This window comes from Phocoena sinus, chromosome 11, assembly GCF_008692025.1.
Source record: "Phocoena sinus isolate mPhoSin1 chromosome 11, mPhoSin1.pri, whole genome shotgun sequence".
NCBI lineage: Eukaryota > Metazoa > Chordata > Mammalia > Artiodactyla > Phocoenidae > Phocoena > Phocoena sinus.
Window position 1 is genome coordinate 64,590,188 of NC_045773.1, and position 15,139 is coordinate 64,605,326.

At 41.9% G+C, this 15,139-nt stretch overlaps 1 protein-coding gene across 2 annotated transcripts in view; it reads right to left on the bottom strand.

The window, feature by feature from the left end:
* The window catches only part of ILRUN (inflammation and lipid regulator with UBA-like and NBR1-like domains), a 123,817-nt gene that overhangs the window by 17,735 nt on the left and 90,943 nt on the right, over positions 1-15,139 (bottom strand). The window contains exon 4 of one of the 2 annotated variants that reach the window (XM_032648342.1): positions 7,487-7,590. In XM_032648342.1, the coding sequence (XP_032504233.1) occupies positions 7,487-7,590 (104 nt within the window). Of the gene's footprint in view, positions 1-7,261; positions 7,591-15,139 lie in introns of both variants that reach the window. The other variant, XM_032648341.1, reaches the window with a different exon arrangement.

Sequence of the window (15,139 nt, forward strand, 5' to 3'; positions counted from 1 at the left end):
TTACAAGAGTGTCGTGAATTAAGAATAAGAATAAATGCAGTAGAGGTGCTTTGAGTAACAGCAGTTTTACATGTTAGACAGATAGCATTAAGCTCAGTCCTTGGACCTCTTCTCCATCTATACCAGTGGTTTCCAAGTAGGGAAGTTTTGCTCCTGCCCCAGGGGGCATTTGGCAATGTCTGGAGATGTTTTTGGCTCTTACACTTGGGGCTAGTGAGGTACTACTGGCATCCAGTGGGTAAAGGCCAGGGATGCTGCTGAACATCTTACGATGCATAAGATCCATACCACACTGCCCTCTGAAGCAAAAGAAGACGCATCTGGCCTAAAATGTCAATAGGCTTACTCTGTTGGCTGAGAAAACCCTGCTTTACATAGACTCATCACTTTGTGGATTGCAGCCAGGCTCATAGCATTAGATACCATCCACATGAAATGACTCCCAATTTTTTTATCTCCACCCAAACCCTCTCTCCTAAACTCTATGTCCAATCTGGATATACAGCAGCCTACTTGATACCTCCCATCTGGATGCCAATGTACCCAAAATGAATTCCTGATCTCTCCCCACCTCTACCATAGCCTTTCTTCTCTCTGTGGATGGCAATTTTACCCTTTTATTTGCTCGGGCCAAAAACTTTGGTGTCATCATTTATTCCCTCTTACACCCCGCTTCCAACCCATTAGCAAATCCTGTTAGTGCTAGCTAACAAACCAGATCCAGACACAGACCTCTTTTACCTCTGCTGCTACCAATCTGGTCCAAAACACCCATTCTCTTTACCTAGATGATTGCACTAACTTCCCTACTGGTCCCCTGCTTCTATCCTTGCCCTGTACTCTCCACAAGAGAGCCAGAGAGTGATCCTTTTACTCTCTGGCATGAAGTCAGACCACATCACCCCTCTGCTCAAAATCCTTCAGTGGTTCCTTCTGTCCCTCAGTGCAAAAGCCCAAAGCTTCACAAAGGCCACAAATCCTTCCATGATCTGGTTTTCATCCCCGACTTCATTTCCCTCTATCCTGTTCCTACCCACTCTGGTCTTGAACAAACCAGGTGAACTTCCACCTCAGGACTTGTACTGACTGTAAAATATTCTTTCTCCAGATGGCCTTTGCAGAAACTAAATCTGGCTTTAAAGGGAGTTAGATCGCCCCTAAGTATGTTCTAGTTTTAAAATACTAAGTATGTTCAAAGGGAGATGTTAAATTCATTACAGAAAAACGGAAAACTCCAGAGACTGTATCTTTTGGCCACAATCAGGAATAGACAGGTGACTTCAAGAGGTATAGGTGCTGCTGTCACAAAAGTGAGTTAACGGAAACTTCAATGTAACCAAAAATCTAAACCCAAGTGACCATGGAGGTTCTAGGGAATATTTTCCCTTCATAGAGGCTGGAGAGAAAGGCTGATTTCTGTAGCTTCCATAGATAACAGCTTGTGGAGAGAAGGGGTTTAGCAGTAGAGAAGTCACATAATAGCTGGCCAATAATTGGCTTGATCCTCATTTGAAATGTAGCAGTGTACTACAGAAAGCATGCATGCTCTCCCTAGCCCACAGCTGTCAGTTCAGCTGATAAAAATACGTACCTGAACACTATTTGTAACTAGGAAGCAATGTAGTGGATCGTAAGAGAGCAGGCTCAGGAGTCAAAAACAACTGGTTTTGTTCATATCCTCGTTTTACCACTTTCTAGCTGCATGACCTTGGGCAGGTCATGAAACCTGTGAACCTCAAGTCTCAGCAGCTGTAAATAGGGATAATGACAGTGCCTGTCCTGTTGTGTGGACTAAATGAAGTCATGCATGTCAAACTGCTGCGTCTGCCTCTGGGGAACAAATACTGGGGGCTGGGAGGCAGGGAGGTGACTAGCGTTTTTTGTAATAAACTTTGTAGATCTACTTGACTCCTTAAATTATGTACATCGATCATTTTAACAATAAAAATTAAATTTAAAAAATCCTCAGCACAGTGCCTGGCACATAGTAAGTGCTTAATGAACGGTAGCTTTACAGCTCTGATTACTGCACTCCCGTGGCCGCCACCTGGGAGTAATGTGCATTTGCTACCTGTCCCTTGCCAGAGGAGAACACAAGTTGGATAGAATATCAAGTGACACGAGTTTTCCTTCCAGCTTCTCTTTGAGCCATCTTTAAACCTTTCAAGGAAAGGGTCTGCACCTGAGAACGAAGACTCAGGTTTCATGGCAGTGGGAAGGTTATACTGCCCTCTATTGCCATTAGCTCAGCTAAGGACACCAACCACCTGCTTTTGGGTCAAATTCAGTGCGCTCTGAACTGAGCAGATGTTGGGCCCATCCTTATTAAACTCATCCCTTATTATTATATTAAACTGATTGGCTACTTCAAAGTAGATAATAAGATCCATAAGCCATTACATCCTCAGGCCCATATAGCAAAATATCTGCCTTTTCCAAACCTCTCCCTGTAACCTCTACTACATTTCTAAACCTAAACAGAGAGAAATTAACTCTTCCATGCCTTAGTCAACACAGACAGCAGCAGGTTAGAAGAGTTGATTTCTGATATAATAAAAGCAGACTAACTTCTCTAGCTCCAGATCCAAAACACACTAAAGGGTGACTGTCAGAGAGAGAGAGGAGGAGAAGCAGGTGCAAACGTGGGCAGGCAGGGCAGATGGCACTCGGCAGGGGCTGACGCTCGACAAGCATGAGGAACCTCTCCCAAAGATAATAACACGTTTCTCCTTCTGAACCAGCACTTGGCGGAAGTAATAACAGTGGCTCAGGCTGTAATCAGTTTAAAGGAGGAGTGTATGACAAACACCAGCTCCAAACGTTTTTTTTAAAAAAAATGAGAGCAAACACAAAATAAGACGCATAGTCCAAGTAACAAAATAAATGAATTTGGGATTCTTTTCAGCTCCCCCAGTGTAAATCATTACTCTTCAGAGAAAGAAAGCAAAGCATTTGGGTTGTCCTGAAGAACACCCTGGTATCACACTCTTATTCCCAGCTGTCCTGTATAAGACCATTTGGTTGGTGTCTTATTCCTCTGTAAGGCCTTCTTAGAAAACATTGAGAAATTGTGAAAATTACTGGCAAGTAAGAAAAAGAAGTACCTAATTTCAATACGACTTATTCTCTCCTTCCACACCTCTACAGATTGTTTTTTGCTACTGTACCACTGTCCAAACAGAAGCTGTCCCAGCCTCCAGAGATGAGTCACAGTTAGAATTCATTGCAAGACTAGCCTTGAGTCCACAGAGTGAACACCTACCCTACTGTGACTGTCCTCAGAGGCTCTTGGGCTAATCACATAAAAAGCGTTCATTAAAACAGCACCTAACCTTCACCAATAATTGGTCTGATTGTTCACCTGGGACAGGTCAGCCACAACTGAGCTGACAATGAGGCCAGCCAATCTTTAACAAAAGCATGGAGTCAGATTTATGAATCCTTGGAGCAGGTCAACATATACTTGCTCACCTTTCTGACCCTCTGACAGCTCTCACACAGGGAAGGCCCAGGCCCTCTGGATGTTGTGGGATGGAGCTAGGACAGGCGTTCCCACCCAGAGCTCCCCCATTCTCCCCACCACCACCCCTGCCTGTGGCACAGAGCACTGGGTCCGGAGAGCTTATGGGTTATTCAAGGGTAGCTGGGGAAGGGCTCCAGGGGTGTCCAGTTCCTGGCACTGACAGATGGGCCATTATGTTGGCATTCACCCAACCCTCACATAAGATGCATGAAGCAATCTTTTCATTTCATCCTACCAACCTTAGCAAGTTAAACTGTAACTATGGAGGCAGCAGGAAACTGTATCTGCCTACTAAAACTGTGGTCATGGGCTTCCAAGAGCGTCATGTTCTTTCCCAGCCTTCAGGGCAGGCAGGGAATTTCTTTAGAGTAAATCAAATCTATTGCCAACTCAGTGATCCCTGATACCAGGGCATCAGGTACTCCTCCAACCCATCCAATAAAGATGGCACCTGGTGTGAACTGAACACACTTGCCCCAGCTCTAGCGCTCTAGGGGGCTCTCATCCTTTCCACTCACTCATAAATAAAAAGGGCTATTTATTATTAAGCCCACATGGTTGGTACACCCTGAGAGTTTAAAAAGTTTTTATTTTTATCAACCAGAAAAAGAAATCACTACTTTAAAGACTCAACAAACAGGGGAACTCTTCAAAAAAAAAAAAAGACGCCACAGGCAATCCTCAGTTTACATTAGAGCCACTTATCTTATTTCAACTCTGCTTCTTTCACATCTTGATGACACTGCTCATCAACTCAGTTAATGCTTTCGCTCAACACAGCCTCCATCCCAACAGGAAGATCTAAGGAAAGCCCAGGTTCACCTACTAATACCTTTAGTAACGTGGTGCCTGGATGTGAATCCCAGCTCTGCCTCTTGCTAGCTGTGTGATACTGAGGTAAGTTACTTAGCCCCTCGGAGCTTTTATTTTCTTACCAAAATATGAAGATGATACATGTAAAGTACTTGGCACTTACCTGGCACATAGGAACGGTTAAAAAATAACTCTAGTATATACCTGATCTTGCCACTTATAGCCCTTCAGAACCTCAAGTATTCTTGCCTTTAAAAATAAATAAATCTATATTCTCAAGCCAAACACAAATGCTTAGAATCATGAATTATCTCTGCCTTAAGGTATTCATTTAAGTATAGTTCCAATTCTTTTCGAAGCCATTTGTAATTATTTCACCCAAATTTTTTCATCAAATTACTTCATCCAAAGGAACACACTGCAACCAACTGAATGTATCTCCCACTGTCCATCACCCGTATCTCCTGACAACACATCCCTTACTCAGTATTCTGCCCTCAGCACTTCAACTGTTCTCCTACCATCATCCTTCCTGTCTTTCCAAATCTGTCCATTCTTTGAAAAGCCCTTTCCATCAACTCCACCTCTACTTCATCTCTGCCTTCCGTAACTCTAACCCCCAGCCATGCACACAAATTATACATTTTGACTGTGCTGTGCTCTACTGACCAAATTCATACTTCACCTTGACTGAATTGTATGTGTGTTTCATCTCCCCTACTGTACTGTGAGCTGCTGGTTGGTAGGGATAACTTCTTTTATTCTTCAAGTTCCCTTACTCAATAGTCTACACTGCTCTGTACATCAGTGCAGAAATGTGTTAATAAATGTGTTAATAAATACTTACTGATAACTTACTGATAACTATACCCTACCCCATTTCTAAGGAGCCCTAAGAGGTGGAGCTGACTCAACTTTAGCCAGAAATGCTTTCAGAGGACTTGCTTTAAGAGGACTGCTTAACTTAAGAAGAAAAGGAGGCTCCGATTTCTCTTTGGGGTCCAAGTGCCATATTCTCAATGCATTATAGGCAACAGTCTTGTATATCATCTCCAATGAGAACCTTTTCTCTGTGGTTCTTGAAAATGCTATTTCTAAATGATTCTACAGAGTTCATGAAAAAAATTACATAACATACCATGAGTTCATCAACCTCAAGAAATATCTCAATAGCCTCACCATAGCCCAGCCCTTCCAAAAAAGAGCAGCATGGCAGGACCTCAATTAAGGCTGGTAGGTAATCCATTCAGACAACCCCCACCCCACCCTGGGCCAGGGCAATGACAGACTTAAAAGGTATCAGTCCCTAAAGCCCTAAAGGAGTGAAAAACAACTAACAGGCTCACAACTCAGGAAAACGAGCGCAGTGCACTGGCCAGGAACACCAGCCCTCTCCTAAGACTACAGTGATAGCTAAGCCAGGGAGTTTACAGTCGGGTGAAGAGGCTTCCATTACAGAAAGCACTGGAGCAACTGGCTTTGCCTCCTCCAACTCTCATCTTCCCATTACACTCAACTGCCCTAAAGTTCTCCTTCTAACAGGGCATGCTTAGCCTAGGGCCTATACCACCCAGAACAGTCATACCCTGGAGGGTTAAATTTAAGGAAGAGAAATCTGGAGCAATAGGAACTTAGTGGAAAATCTTTTGTTGGAGTATTAAGATGTGAAGTCTTTCCTCAAATATAAGCCATTTATTGCCTTGCCAATTTACTTCTCTCATATCCTGTATGACTAACATGATTCCACACAATCCTTTATAATGACCATCCAACCAATAAATCAATCCTGTTGCACTACTGTTGAATGAAGTCCCTCTTACTGGTCCCTGTGGAGAAAGAGAATTCATATCACCAAGTTTCTTTTCTTAATTTGCCTCTGGATCTAGACCACATATAAAGGCACTGGTCAGAAAAATGCCATTCTTACAACAGAGTGAGTTGTCCCTCAAATAAACATTATTTTTAAAAATTTGAGGGTGAATGCCAACACAAAGCAAGGAAAGACTTAACAGTTATACGATTATATAGGTGGGAGGCTGGGCCTAATACACCACATTATTAATCAGAGAAGAACGAACAGGAATGTTCACAGGCCCTGCCACACAAATCACCTACAACAGTTAGCGCTTAGCATCAGGGCTTTATTCAACCTACCAAAACCAACAACCAGGAACCATAGTCAACTCGGCGGAGTATGGAAGGTGCGTGCTGTTTAATCATCAAGCATAGCGAAACAGATCAAGAAATCAAACACCTAGAAGACTGTCTTAGAACAATCAGAATATTTAAAATCATGATTAACTTAACAAACAATTCTCTCACTTATTCCTCACACATGAAAAGTCAAAATATCACTTGGGCCACTCTGGGTTGTAGGTGAGGAGGTAGATGGGCCATAAGAGACTGGAAAGACATCAACAAGAAGACATGCAAACTAGGTAAATAAACTGGAAGCCCAACAACATTTGGATAGGATACAACATTAGGATAAATAATTGAGCTTTTTTTTGGGTCTATTTCCTCAGGAAAAACACCCCACCCAAAACCAAAAAAACACAGTAGGAACAAATTCCAAAGGTGTGCTGTTGCTCTACACTTGGTATATGCATTTACACTGGAAGAATGGCTGGTGATATTTTGACTTTCTTTTTTTTTTAAGCTAAAGGTAAAGAACTCTGTTCTTTCAGCACCCAAACCAGAGCAGAGAGACAGCAGTAAATTATAAATGTGGATGGAGTAACATCCACAGGACATGGAGATGGGGGAGGGGGGAGGGGAGAAGGGGTAGGTTTTTGTGCTGTTGCATTGGCAGGAGAGCTAAGCAGTCTTAAAGAACATTCTAGGCTTCTAGGTTTGCCATGAAGGAGTATCACAAATCCCAAGGCCCACCACCTACCCCTTCTCCTCTTCTCCGAGGGCACCTACCTTACTGTAAGTCACTACTGATAAGTTGTTTGCGTGACTGCTGGGGGACAGATTTACAGAGTTCTGTGAGAGTCTATTCTCATCTTGCTCGGTTTGGTCAGGAGCAGGAGCCCATGTGTTTTTGCTGATCGAGTCGAACTCGGAACCCCCAGGGTCTTTTAAGTTGTTTTCATCTGATTGTCGGTTCTTTTGGGGAGAGGCAAACGGGTTGAAGTTTCCTTCTACCTTGCGATGTGGCTGTGTGTTGAACTCCGTTTCAAAAGATGACAGCTGCTGCGTTACTCCTAAAAGTCCACCCACCTCCACACTGAGAATGACCCAGATGACATCTGAAACAAAAAGGCAATTCATGTCAATGCCAGGCATACCCTCAAGGCTCAAAGCAGCCACCACAGAGAACCCCAAACACCACCCAAACCATAAGATGAAATGTTTCTCTACATGCTAGTTTAGAAGCTTACTGACAAAGTTATCCAGTACATTTGCATTGCATGCAGTTCTACATTTTTGGTAACGTCAAATTCATACTCTGGTACAAATTCAGCAGACGTCTGTGGTGAGACCCATGAAACTATCTGTAAAAAGGTTACTAGTTGATTTTGATGCATAACCATATTTTGGAAATCATCACTCCAGAGAACAATGATCAATATATAGAAACCCAAAAGCTATTTTTCCAGAATTACAAGCTCTTTGTGGTTTTTGCTTTATTTTGTACATGGTTAACTCAGAAAACTCAGGCAGGCATAATTCTTGAGTCAAAAACAATGCTTATATTTACTAAAACTGCAACTTATCAACACCCCCCCCACACACACTTTGGGGCAATTTAGAGTGACCTGCCCAAACTAGGACAACTGAGAGTAAAAGGGGGAGTTATTAATTACACCAGGACACAGTTGTAAGCCAGCACTAATCCTGACATATTAGAACAGATATCACCCTGGCTATTTTCACCATCTATGCGTTCAAAAGATAGCAAAATTTAGTATGCCTGAGACTTTCTATTGATAAAATAATCCAATTTAATACCAACTTTGCCTTTCTGTCAGATAGGGAAACCCTACCATCTACATTGAAACCATAAGAGATTTGTTTTAAAAGATGCACCGTCAGACTTTTGGTCATAATTCAGTTATTTCCTCAACTGTCAAAGCCATGGGTTCAAAAAGAAATGAATAAAGTAAGCAGCACTTCAATTTGATGTTCAGCACCTCAATTCAGAGAACAGTGGCATCTACTTTCCTGATGGAAGGTTTTCAAAAAGCAAGCTATAGAAAGGCCAAGAAGCTTTTAAGTGTGAACCTTGTTGAAAACAAATATGAAAAATTGTTCAGGCTCCTAAACAAGTGGTATAAGGTTGACAGGAAGAGGCAGATAAAACTTCATCAGTTAGCTACCTGGAAATACAGTAGTCTCCTTTACCCATGATTCACTTTTCATGGTTTCAATTACCCACGTCAATGGTGGTCCAAAAATATTAAATGGAAAGTGCCAGAAGTAAACAATTCATAAGTTTTACATTGCGCACTGTTCTGAGTAGTGTGATGAAATCTCTCACTGTCCTGCTCCATCCTATCTGGATATGAATCATCCCTTTGTCCATCATATCCACGCTATATACGCTATCTGCTCGTTAGTCACTTAGTAGCCATCTAAGTTATCAGACTGACAATCACAATCGGGTACTGCAAAAGTGAGAGCCACAGTGAATGATAAGTGCTTAGTTAAGATGGAAAAGGCATTAAATTTGGACAATAAGATATTTTGAGAGAGACCACATTCACATAACTTTGATTACAGTATGTTGTTATAACTGTTCAACTGAATTATTATTGTTGTTAATCTCTTACTGTGCCTAATCGGTAAATTAGGCTTTATCATAGGTAGGTATGTACAGGAAAAAACACAGTATATATGGAGCTCAGTACTGTCTGTGGTTTCAACATCCGTACTAGGGGTCTCGGAGCATATGCCCCACAGATAAGTGGTGGACTACTGTATAATATATAAGCCTAGAACAAATACACTAAAAAGGAAATTGAAGGAAACTAAGGAAAACTCTTGGGCTGTGTTTGTTCTCAATTTTCAATCTGGGTTCTACAGCTGAGGAAGGGGATCTTAAGTGTCAGAGAGCCATAAATACTCGATTTAAGGTTAGTGATTTGGAAGCTGTATTAAGAACTTGGTTGTATCCAAACAGCTATGAGCCAAAACCTTAGTAAGTAGAGATGCAGTGACATCTACTGTTCACTTCTATAATGAGCAACTCTTTTTACCTCCTGTGAAGAGGAAGAAAGCCACTAGCAACACTAGTATGGATCACAGGAATAGGCATACATCCCAGACACACTTACCATTAAAGCAAATGTGAATCTTTACGTAAACTAGTATCATAAAAGTTCAACCTGGGCTTCCCTGGTGGCACAGTGGTTAAGAATCCGCCTGCCAAGGCAGGGGACATAGGTTCAAGCCCTGGTCCAGGAAGATACTACACGCCATGGAGCAACTAACCCTGTGCGCCACAACTACTGAGCCTGCGCTCTAGAGCCTGTAAGCCACAACTACTGAAGCCTGCGCATCTAGAGCCCACGCTCCACAACAAGAGAAGCCACCGCAGTGAGAAGCCCGCGCGCCGCAACAAAGAGGAGTCCCCGCTTGCCACAACGAGAGAAAGCCCGCGCACAGCAACAAAGACCCAACGCAGCCAAAAATAAATAAAAATAAAAATAAAAAAATTTATTAGAAAAAAAAGAAAGTCCAACCTGCTGATTTAACACTGTAAACAAAGACAGGCAGAGTACCTTTTCACTTAGAAATCTGTAACAGTGCCAGTAATGGTGGGTCAGATGACTTTTATTGAAGACTTGCTCAATCTCATAAACCAATATGATATGGGCCTTAAAAAACAATTCAATGGCAGGCAGCCTGAGGGAGACTCATTCTGTGCTCTCTTATTCTAGGCTTTCTAACCAAAGGCAACATTCCTTCACTCTACTATTCATTTCTTCCAGGCGGATACGCCTTGTCTTACAGTACATTAATTTCTACTTTTGTCTTCCACCCATCTGTTTTCCAAAATCCTTTTGTAAGTACATGGTATGTTTAGCATACTCAGCTACAGGTAATAGTCTTTGTTCTCTTAGCTCAGGAAACTAAATGCTTATGAGAAAGGACAGACTGTTCTGAAGGCTGTTAGCAGTACGAGACTAATGACATTTTCCCCCCTGGCTTTGAGAACTAAAGCTTCTTTAACACAACTCACTGGGCCTTATCATACTTAAAGCCACCACACTCTCTTCACCTTGGCTATTTTTCTGTACTGTTCACAGATTCTACATAGTAGCTGTAAAAGGAATGTCACTTAAGAAGTCACTGATTTATAAACACCAATAATTAAATTCCAGTTCTGATCCTCCAAAGTTACTATCGTGATGGGTCATTATGAACAGTACACCATGCCTTCTACATGGTACTCTCTGAGCCCTCCAGGTACTACCTATAGACCTCACATTTCGGAACGTGTTCATCCCACACATAGTGTGTGAGGGTTTCTTTTAATCAAACAATAAAAAGGATGAAGATGAGCCCAATAAGCTTATTTCAGAGGTTGACCATTTCCAATTCTTGTCAAAACACCTTAATTACTAAGATTAAAACTGCCAGCCAGATATTTCACTATTGCTGATGATAAAATCACAGCTGTAAGGAATCTTAGGGGGCATCTAATGGAACTGCTTCACTTTCTAGATGAAGGATCTGAGGTCTGGAGGTTGAAGTGATGGGCCTAAGATCAGACTTCAAGTTAGAAGTTGGCCATGATGATGACCAAGAACTTCCAGCTCTTAGTATAGCTTTTTAAACCCATACTTGTTTCTTCCCAACAGGAATTTGGGAAGCCAAGTGCCCAGGGAACGAAACCTATAGTTAAGTCAGTCCCATTTTAGTATCTTTACTGACAGACATATGAAACAAGAATGGTGTCCTAGAAAAGTAGCCAAGAAAGTAAAACCAAGTGCCAAGCCTACACAGTCAGGGCTTAGTAAGCCAACGGAGAAACCAATTTTAGAATGTCTTGCCTTAAAGTAATTTTTAAAAAGCACCTGAGACAGAACTTTGGAGCTAGAAGGTACTGTAAATATTATTTTATTCAACTTGTCCTTTTTACATATGATAAAACCTTTAATAATAAGTACAAACCTTATTAATAATAAGTATACATTTCCTTTTGTAGAAATGTGTAATAAATTACTGAAGAGAGAACATAACCTTTTATTTCTTAAGTTTAGACTATGAGAAGTGTAGAATAAAAGGAAAATATTTTACTTTGAGCCCAAGTCCATAATCTTAATCAATCATGCTGACACACAAAGACATCTCAGATTATGGTAAGAATATTAAAAACATTTGCATATATCTAAAAGCTAGCATCATGGGTCAAATCACATCATAATAAATGTAAACAAGTACCTATGATTTGTCCACTAAAATAGAATTGTTAAAAACAGTACAATATTAGAACTGGTAAATTTGTTTCTTGTGGGAATACAGGTTACAATATATGTACAGTAAGGGTACAGGTATACTGGGCTGAACAAATAAGTAAATGGATGGTGGAAGCAAGGTTTTTCATTATCAAAGAAGGATATTACAGGAAAGCAAGCAAAGACGGAATTCTAAAATAAACCCTGTGGTACTGGATTAAAGCCAGAGACATCAATATAAACGAAACATAGAAACAATTATAGATATGTCTGTATACAAAGGTTAGTATGTATACATATACTATCTAGCCCTATCTGATAAGATGGCCTAGAAGTAATGATACCCCGCTAGCAATGAACATACCTAGTGCTCAGAAGTTTCTAAATACTACTCTCCAATAAAAAGAACAAGGGCTTCTTGGAGAAATGGCTGATTCTAGGGCTGGGGCATGGAAAATATAAGAAAAGCCTGGAACATCTTGTTGTACCAGAAAGTAAGGAAGTGGTCAAAACACAAAAGGATAGGGGCAGGTTACAGGGATACAGGAGCCACCTTAAAGAGCTCCCTCTGGAGCTGGAACAATCTGGGCAACAAAATAAATAATGTAGCACTGGACTGTAACTCCAACTATAAAATAAATATACATGAGTATATTTATTAACTATGAGTCCATAGTTATATAAATAAATGAAGGAGAAGTGACAAACTTCCTTACAAAGAATTCCAAATAATATATAAAGATACTCTCCCTTCCAAGAGGTGGAGCTTAATTCTATACACCCCCCAGGGACTTCCCTGGTGGTTCAGTGGGTAACACTCTGCGCTCCCAATGCAGGGGGCCCGGGTTCAATCCCTGGTCGGGCAACTAGATCCCACATGCATGCTGAGACTAAGAGTTTACATGCTGCAACGAAAAAAAGCTCGCATGTTGCAAGACCCGGCAGGGCATAAATATTTTTAAAAATAACAAAATTCTACACACCCTCCAACCCACTCTATCTTAGTGATAGAGTAGGGAAAGAGAAAAGGTGTAACTTTACAGTGGAGAAACTGGCAAACTACTCAACCTAGTGACCAAGGTTAATATCACCAGTGATGTTATGCAAATATCAAGTACCCTCCACCCCCACAGGCCACTTCACCATCACAGCATTCTTCCCCAAACCCATAACATCAGTCTAACCATGTGGAAAACATCAGATAAGCTCAGACTGGGGGACATTATAAAGCAGGGGTCCCCAACCCCCAGGCCACAGACTGGTACTTGTCCATGGCCTATTAGGAACTGGGCTGCACAGCAGGAGGTGAATGGCAGGTGAGCAACCAAAGCTTCATCTGTGTTTACAGCCGCTCCCCATCGCTCGCATTACCGCCTGAGCTCCGCCTCCTGTCAGGTCAGCGGTGGCATTAGATTCTCAGAGGGGCGCGAACCCTACTGTGAACCGCGCATGCGAGGGATCGAGGTTGCCTGCTCCTTATGAGAATCTAATGCCTGATGATCTGAGGGGGAGCTGAGGCGGTGATGCTAGTGCTGGGGAGCGGCTGCAAATACAGACTATCATTAGCAGAGAGGTCTGACTGCACACAGACCATAATAAATCAACTGCTTGCAGACTCATATCAAAACTCCATCAGTGAGTGGCAAGTGAAAACGAGCTCAGGGCTCCCACTGATTCTGCATTATGGTGAGTTGTATAATTATTTCATTACATATTACAATGTAATAATAACAGAAATAAAGTGCACAATAAATGTAATGTGCTTGAATCATCCCAAAACCACAGCCACCCCCATCCGTGGAAAAATTGTCTTCCACAAAACTGGTCTCTGGTGCCAAAAAGGTTGAGGTCCGCTGTTATAAAGGATACTTTATATAAAGGATACTTGCCAGTATTCCTCAAAACTATCAGGGTTCGTGAAAAACACAGAAAAGACTGAGAAATTGTCACAGACCAGAGGAGACTGGGAGACATGACAACTAAGTACAATATGGGACCCTAGACTGGTTTCTGGAACAGAAGATTCCTGAGTGGAAAAACTGATGAAATCTAAATAAAGTTTGCAGTTGAGTTCATAGTAATGTACAAATGCTGATGTCTTCATTCTAGCAAGTGTGCCATGATTATGTAAGATGCTAACAATGGGGGAAACTGGGTATATGGGAACTCTGTATCACCTCTGAAACTTTACTGTAAATCTAAAATTGTTCCAAAGTAAAGTTTACTAAAAGAAATTAGTATAGCATTAAAAAAGTATACTTTCAAACACTAAGAGTTAAAGTTGTAACACAGCCAACACAAACAATTCTCTCTGTAGTGAAGTGACTATAAAGGAGAGTGCTTTGATCTAGCAGGGGGTAGAACAAGGTTGTAGCAGGGCAGGCAGGAGGGGCTGTCACGCACTCAATTCTTCAGAGGCCTCAAAAAGACCACATCATCAACTGGACACACAAGTCATTCCCATCTGCAGGGAGATCTTGCCCTTCCAGTGCAACCCCTTCTCAGCAGTGCCATAAAGACATTAACAGTCTTCAAACAGGGGGAACAGCAATGACTGCACAAATGAACCATCTTGACATGGATGTTCGGCTGAAGCTGCCTGACCAGTTCCAGAGCCTGCCTCTGGCGCACAGAATATGCAAATGGAAGCCACAAAAAGCAAGCAATAAACTGCCACATTAATAGGTTCCACTTGGTCTGGGTTTCCGAAGGGGAAAGGTAGGGGAGTCGGTAAAGCACCACCTTCAAAAATCCAGTTTACAAGGACACCTCAAAGTAATTCCAACTGTGGTTAGGACTGAAATCTTACAGGCTTCTTTCTGATCTCTAGAGCAACTACCTTGGGCTCGTCCCTAAGAGCTGTAAGAGCACCAGGAGACACAGGCTAGCTTTAGCCTGCATGTACCTACAAGATAACCGGGGAGGCCACTTCTAGATTTGGAGGTTGCAAATTCAAATCCTTCCTAAAGCTCAACTCATCTTCATAGCACAACAGGAACCCCACATTTCCCCTGAGAATTAAGAAACAACTTGGGTCTGTAGAGGTAAACAGGCTCTAGTCAGCTGCTGGGCTACAAGCTACGGGCTCACATTTCATTTCTAGAGTAGGAAGGCTGGATATGTGCTGCTTGGCTTCAGTGAGAGAGGCTTGAAAGGAGAGAGTCTGAGCACTGGTAAACTAGTGGCCTGAAACATGCCCTGACAGTAAGTAGCGCAAAGGTCAACATTATGAGTATCTTTTTTGTGTCTGCCTCTTTCCAGTCTCAACTTCCAGTCTGTTTTTCTACACTGTTTACTCAACACATGCCTGGCTCTCATGACACCTGCCCAGGCACTCAGATACTTTCACTCTCTATGAACACAACACCTACCTCAGCATCTACGGGGGAAGATG